Source organism: Homalodisca vitripennis, chromosome 5, assembly GCF_021130785.1.
Source record: "Homalodisca vitripennis isolate AUS2020 chromosome 5, UT_GWSS_2.1, whole genome shotgun sequence".
Classification (NCBI taxonomy): domain Eukaryota; kingdom Metazoa; phylum Arthropoda; class Insecta; order Hemiptera; family Cicadellidae; genus Homalodisca; species Homalodisca vitripennis.
This window is the reverse complement of record NC_060211.1, coordinates 177112155-177119869: the sequence shown is the minus strand read 5'-3', so window position 1 is coordinate 177119869 and position 7715 is coordinate 177112155. Positions and strand designations below refer to the sequence as shown.

At 35.1% G+C, this 7715-nt stretch overlaps 1 protein-coding gene across 1 annotated transcript; it reads left to right on the top strand.

The window, feature by feature from the left end:
* Positions 1-1746: 1746 nt before the first annotated feature.
* On the top strand, positions 1747-7444 carry LOC124363230 (NADH dehydrogenase [ubiquinone] 1 beta subcomplex subunit 5, mitochondrial-like). Its single transcript, XM_046818398.1, has 3 exons — positions 1747-1995; positions 6749-6855; positions 7162-7444. Exons 1-3 carry the CDS (start codon positions 1768-1770, stop codon positions 7301-7303), a joined length of 477 nt encoding a protein of 158 aa, XP_046674354.1. The 5' UTR covers positions 1747-1767; the 3' UTR covers positions 7304-7444.
* The last annotated feature ends 271 nt before the right edge of the window (positions 7445-7715 follow it).

Genomic DNA, 7715 nt, shown 5'->3' with positions numbered 1-7715 from the left:
AAAAGATTTGTCGTTCTTGTTTCAGTAGGCAACCTGAAGTTAACATTCAGAAATATCTCTGGTCAACTGATAATCCTGTATATAAGAAACTGACATATCTTTTAGATTCTGTGGTTACAGAGCAAGTTCCTTTTCATAAATCTGAGCTACACGGTTCGACATATGTGTTGTACAGTAGGCGTTTGACCAATTACAGTTCTGGAGAAGAGCCAAGTTTAGGGTGTGGTTAAATAAATAAAAATGCTTTTATTAATTCGAGCTTTTTTCAGATACATTGATTTTCAGAGCAACTCATGCCATGTTTAAATATTTATTACAAATTCTAAATTTAAATAAACTATAACAACAATCTTAATCTAAAACGTATTTAACTAAATTATAGGAGAGAGTGAATAAATAAATATATCAACACGTATGTAAAATCTTAATTTCTAATTAAAAAACTACAGAGATAAGACTTCTTAGTATTTTTATAATTTAACTTGAGAGGATATCTCCTCCGAGACATGCAGGGAAGAAATTGTACACCGTTGGGCTAAAGAACGAGAAACTTCTTCCAGTCTCCCTTGTCACTCTGGGAAAGCGAAGTTCCCGATCATATCGGGTGCTTCGCTGTGAGACCTTCTCCCAGTATGTTAGTCTCTCACTCAGGTACTGAGGCTCCTTGAGGGAAAGAACCTTGTGGATCATACAGCGAGTAAGTATCCTGCATATGGTTGTCATATGTAGCATATTTAAGGCTTCTCAGTAACCAGACATGTGAGCGAATCGTTCAAGATTGAAAATGAACCGTAAAGCACCGTTCTGGAGTTTTTGTATTCACTCAGTGTCACCTCTTGAAATACTATTGCCATCTGTAGGATAGCAGTAACTGTAGAACTAGTGACTGTATGAGATGCAGTTTTGGTCTTTGGTAGTTGGTTCTTAAACCTGTAAAGGCCCTTGAGCCTGCCTTAGGCACGCTTGATAGCGTGCGTGACGTGGTCAGTGAAAGTGAGTATGCTGTCCAACATAAGTCCAAGAGTTTTGACCTTCTCATGTGGCCATAGAAGCAAATAAAATCGAGTTCTACAGATCAACCTGATTATTTCAGCCATCAACTCGTTTCTCTATCATTTACAAATAAAAACAAATAGTGTTTATTGCCGTAAGACTTCTACAAGTATTGACAATGTCTATTTGCCACCAGATGGCCACGTCAAAAGTACCTGTAACAATGTTTCATTCTACAAACTAAAAAAAAATAAAAATCATATAGAGGTCCAATAGTATCATTTATAGCAACATTATATAAACTTAGTGGTTTGAGACAGTTTTTATAGTACTTTTTGTTTTTTCTAAGCAGGCAGTATTAAAACTAGTCAGAACATTGTAAAAGCAACAAGATTATAACAAAATGTATATAATTTTACAAAAGTCCCCACCAAATATAACAATTAATGTATAAAATTTAACAATTAATATATAAAATCTAACAATCAATATATAAAATTCAACAATCAATATATAAAATAATACAAATACAATTATATACAAAAAAACTACAACAGATTAGAAACATACATGATTTGTAGTGAGAAATTCCTCAACTGAATAAATTGGAGATGTTAACAACCAATGGTAAAATTCGTGTTTAAATGTTTTTACAGGGTATTTAAGATTTTTTTATATGAATTTAATTACATATATTAAAATCTTCATAATTATTTAACAATAAATAATCACTATTTCACTGCAAGACTACAAATCTTCTCCTTTGTTGCAGTAATGGTCCCTGTGGTAAAGAGATACATGGGAGGAGGCCATGGCAACACCATGAACATTGAAGTGTCAAGATGGCAGTGGCACAAGTTTAAAGATTTATTTCACTATTATGTCTTGGTTGGGGCCATCCCTCTGTCCCTCATCTGCTTCTATGTCAACATCTTCATTGGACCTGCAAAACTTGCGGAAATACCAGAAGGCTACACTCCTAAACATTGGGAATACCACAGAGTAAGTTACTTACTTACTGATCTTTAAGTAGGTCTTTGTGTCTAAAATTGTAGTCAGGCGCCTTTCATCAACTGTGTATTGTCCAGACACTGCTTAAAGAGATGGGGAACTGAATAACTATGAGTATTAGCTATTACTTTCAAGTTGTAGAGTTTAAATGAAAGCTGTGTTTTTGTTAAGTGATGTAAATTCTTTTTATTGGGGGTGATATCTCAACCTGTAAAGAGATGTACAAAGAATCTTAAGTTAGATTAAATGTACTTTAAGAAGCATATTTTGCTTTTTATTCAGTCTTCTAATATACGTGATTTGGTTCCAAGAAATGAAGAAAGTGTGTGTTGTCTTAAGCACTCAATTATTTAACCTCAATATTATCATTGTACCCTCCCTCCCCTGGCTCTGGTACCACCTGGCCTTTCCCGCACTTCATGTTCTCTTTCAGTAAATGTTAATATTAAATTAAGTTGTGTTAATTCAAATTCAGGTGGTATCAGACTTAAAATATTTTATTTAGATGCGGTTTGGTAAAAACATTTACAGTTTTTTCATCAATTACACAAATCAACAATCTCCTCTACTATGCTACCACTTCTTGCCACCACATTCTGTTGTTAGAATTGCCTAATCACACAACTTACTAATAACAACTTTTGAATACTACAAGGAGACACATCACAACTAATTTTGGATCACACCTTCTTAGTGGCTGCACTGAAATCAAAGTTAATGCCAATCGACTCCGAAACCCAAACAAACAACCCTAATATCACTAAACAAAGAGACACACTACAAATTATGATCGAACTGACCAAACTTAAGTGCAGACAGGACCACCTAGAATCAACAGTGAAGACTTTTCAAAATAATTCCTATCAACGTGACCTGCATGACCAAACTAATACAACACCTGAAAAGCCTACTAGTAGAACACCTTTGTTTAAGCAAGTTCAAACACCAAACCGCTTGAATAGGGCTGTGAAAAATTCAAGTTCAAAGAAAGGAAATTATTTTAGTGTCTCTCTACAGATAGCCAAAAATAAAGAATTACAAGAACAAAGACAGATAGACACAGACCCCCGAAAAAACAATAGTTCGTACAAACATAAAAACTTTCGGTAACTTTCGAGTACATAACAAACCCCCAATGACAGCAACTCTACTTAAAGACAAAACTTTTGAAGATTTTTTGAAAGAACATATAGAGAAAATCTCAAGAAAAAACAAACAGCTCACCAGATGACAGCATGACCAAGACTCCATTAACTAGCACTCCTTCAATATCGTACCTGGAAATACTTCAAATACTTTTTTAGAAATTATACAAGAAAGCCAAAACACCACTTAAAGAAAACAAGGAAAAAAACCTATCACCATCTTTCATCAGAACATTCAAGGACTATCAAAAAAGGTGGAAAGAGTAAACCATCTATTGAGTGACCTACATCCAACCATATTAATACTTACTGAACATGGATTAAACTCAGATAAACTATTACTCACTAAGATTAGTGGTTACAATTTAATTACACACTACAGTAGAAAAGACCATAGATTGGGAGGGAGTTGCAATCTACATTAAGGAAACAGAAACCGCAGAAACAGAAGCAATCAACATAGCAAACAGTTGTCAAGAACTGGTATGCGAAGCTGCATTAACAAAGATAAAAATCAAGAAAAAAACTCTCTACATTCTAGGGGTTTATCGGACACCAGGAGGACAAGCTAATGTAGCTATCAACATTATATCAGATATACTTACCTCATTTACAGCTGAGGCAAAACTACTTATCTTAATGGGCGACATCAACATAGACAGGCTAACTGTTAACACGAATAATACTATTTTCGAAGATGAACTGCTGGTTTTTTGGAGTCAGGCGGCTTCCCCTTCCAGCGACAAGAATTACTAATCATTCTACAACATCAATAGACTGCATCTGTACCAATATACCTGAAGATGCAGTCGATTTTTCAGTGATCCAAGGTGGAATGTCGGATCACACTGGCCAAATTCTGTTCTATTGCAGTGGAAGGAGAAGTCTTCCCTAAAAAAGAAGCTACACAAAAAAAGAATTTTCTCAATAAAAAACCTTAATAGCTTAAAACAGGAATTCGAAATGGAAAAGTGGGAACTGGTACACGATGCCCCTGATGTTGAAGAGGCATACAGAACATTTCAGACAACTGTCAGACAAATATTGGACCATATATGCCCTAGCAAAAAAGTAAGAGCAAAGCCGAGGGGCAGACTAAAAGTTCCAGTATGACCAAGAGTCCAAAATACTAAAAGAAGATTTTCTCTAATTGCCTTACAAAGATATCAGCTCACCAGAAAATGAACATGATAGAACATCCATGGCAGCAAAAAAGAAAGCCTAACGATCTCAAGCTTAGGAGTCTCAAACAAACATATGGCTGCTAACTACATCACTAACTCTGACAATAAGTCCTAAAGCCGTTTGGGACATAATAAACTCAGAAAAGCAAAGTAAGCAACAGAAAGAAAATTCAACACTGAAGATGGAGATAGAAGGAAACATAATAGACAACCCCGCCGAAATAGCCGAACATTTCAACCAATACTTTTCCCAAATAGCAGATTCCACATTAGGCGAAAATAGAGAACATCTAAAATACACAGCCATAACTCATCCGATTTTGCTTCCACAAAGAAATTGTCAATCACTAATTTTAACACCAACAACTGTTAAAGAAGTCTTTGGGAGTGATAGCTTCCCCTGAAAACTAAATTATCATGTGGAATTGATGAAATTCCTTCAAAATTAGTAAAACACTGTGCCAAACAACTAGCACCACCACTGGTTACCATAATAAATCAATCGTTTTTCCTCAGGCCAATTTCCATCCCCCTTAAAAATATCAAAAATATACCCAAAGCACAAAAAAGGATCCATCACTAAAACCTGAAAATTACCGTCCCATTTCACTAATACCAACTTTCTCAAAAATAATAGAAAAGGTAGCACTCTCAAGAATGTTACAACACATCTGGACAGATATAATCTAATAACAAAGAACCAACATGGCTATCTCAAAGGGACGATCCACCACCACAGCTGTCACTAATCTAATTGAATATGTCATAGATAAATTAGAAGACCACAAACACGTATCAGCTGTCCTATTAGACTACAGTAAGGCTTTCGATTGTCTAGATCATGATCTTATCTTGAAAAAGATTTCAGCCCTAGGTTTTGAAGGCTTGGCGAAAGATTGGGTGACTAGCTATCTGAAAGGACGCAAGCAAATAGTTGAGATTCAACAAAATGTAAATGTGAGTAAATGCGTGTATAGATCAAGACAACTCACAGTAAGTAGAGGAGTGCCTCAAGGCTCAGTTTTAGGGCCCCTTTTTGTTCATACTTTTTTACAAACGATTTTTCAAGTTTTATCAATGACAATTCTGTAGAAACCATTATGTACGCAGACGACACAACTCTTTTGTTTACAAATAACACAGCACAAAATCTAATTTTGGATATTTCATCAGCAACAGAAAAATCACTCCAATACTGCCTTCAAAACGATCTGGTCATAAATCAATCCAAAACCACCCAGATAAATTTTAGCAGAAGACAAGAGCAGATTCCAAAAATACCTAATATTTTAGTTGAAAAAAAAGGCAAAACTGCTTGGCCTAACAATTAATGCTGAACCTCTCCTGGACAGATCACATACGCGATCTGACAAAAAACTTTTCATCTGGCACTTATGTGGTAAAGCGAATGAAGTGGATAGGAGGTTTGGAGACGGCAAAGACAGCATACTATGCTGTAGTGGAGTCCCACCTCAGATATGGCTTAATTTCATGGGGAGGAACATCTGAAACCAATCTCAACAAAATCCTGATACTCCAGAAAAAAGCTGTAAGGGCACTCTATAGCCTCAGCCCTAGGGAAAGCTGCAGAGAAGCTTTCAAATCCCTGCAGCTTCTTACTGTCATAGCACTATACATCCATGCAGTCGTCATCTACACCAGCCAGATGGACCTTCCTAGAAATGAAAATGCTCACTCATACCACACCAGACGAGCAACGGACTACATTCTCCCTGTACACCCACACATCGCAATTCAGCAGCAAAAAACCTTCTTACATTGGGACGCAAAATCATTAATGCACTACCACCAAATCTCAAGAACATGAAAGGGAACGAACTGAAAAGACATTTTCGAGACTGGCTGATGGAACGACCTGTATATTCATTGAAGGAGTTCTTCGATCTTCTATAAATACCACATCAATATTTGTAAAGCAAGAAATATTAATCTAAGTTTTTTGTTATTATCTACTATTGACGCAATTGTAATTTCTTAAAGAAACAACAAATAAAGAATATTGTCTATTGTCTATTGTCTATAGGGCAGAAACATCTGTCGAGGTCACATAAGTAGAAGTGAATGTACAAAAAGAAAGCATGCAACCTGCCGATTAAAAATTTTATAACTTAAGTGCAGATTGTTTGAATTGTGATCTATAGTATTTTGGAATTTTTTTGTATAGAGTTGTTTAATACTAACTATTCTGCCAGTTTACGGAGGAGTATAAATAATAAGAATGCACAATATTTGCATGTCATATTATTTACAATAACTTTATTATTATTTGACTAAAGAAATTAATGAAACTCAGCTTATATATTTCTTTTTAAATATATGTGCTGTTTGAGGAATTATACATTACTTCTGATATTTATCTGTCTTTTTTAACCGGTATTTATAACATTTTTTCAGCATCCCATAACAAGATTTATTGCTCAATATCTGCAACCAAGCTTCCAACAAGAGTATGAGAAGTACTTGCATCACCTCTATGAAGACGATGAAGCAGCTAAAATGAGGTAACTCTTTTAACATCATTAGCTGTTACTCGTAGCTCCATTACATCAGCTATATTGCAATGTATAAACCATGATGTGGCAGAGTTTATTAGGAATTAAAAAATATGAGAGCCGTTCTTTTTTCAACCTCCGATATCACACCATGACGGCCAGAAAAGTGGCAAGTCCTTGGTACGCACAGTACACAATCGCGCATCTTCCCCGCTACAACATTTGCAGAGTTCAAGTAGTCAGTTTGCTCCTAGCTGCAGTCACATTAGACTGTTGTAGTGATTTTATGACATGATTGTATTATTTAATTTACAGGTTAGTTGCGAAGGCGATCAAGGAGAAAATGGCTGAGAGACACGACTATCAAGCCTACTACTATCGTCCAGTTACTGCTAAGTACTTCCGAGAAACAAAGGCTATCACAGAGAGAACAAAGGAAATTATGGGAGAGAATTAGAAGGATCTTTGAAATTTGATAAGATAGTGAATATAAAATATCTCTTATGTCTTGTCTAACAAATAGTTACATTTTTAAGGATGTATAAATAAAACTGGCAGATTATTGTAAGAATAATAAACAATGTTGTTGAATAAATAACCCTGTCTTTAATTTTTTTACTTAAAATGATTTCACCTACCATTACTTTGATCCTTACAATTTTAAGTTGTAAATTAAACTTCACCTAGACGTGGTGATGTAAACTCTCTGCAGTACCACAATTTTCTAAGCCAACTGTTCTTATATTTTTTATAAAGCATATTTTCAAACCCAACATTGTTCCGAACTTAATGCATTACATATAATTTTTTCATAAAAGAACACTTTCAAGACTCGTGTCATCATGAAGGTGTTAACAATTTTACAAGTA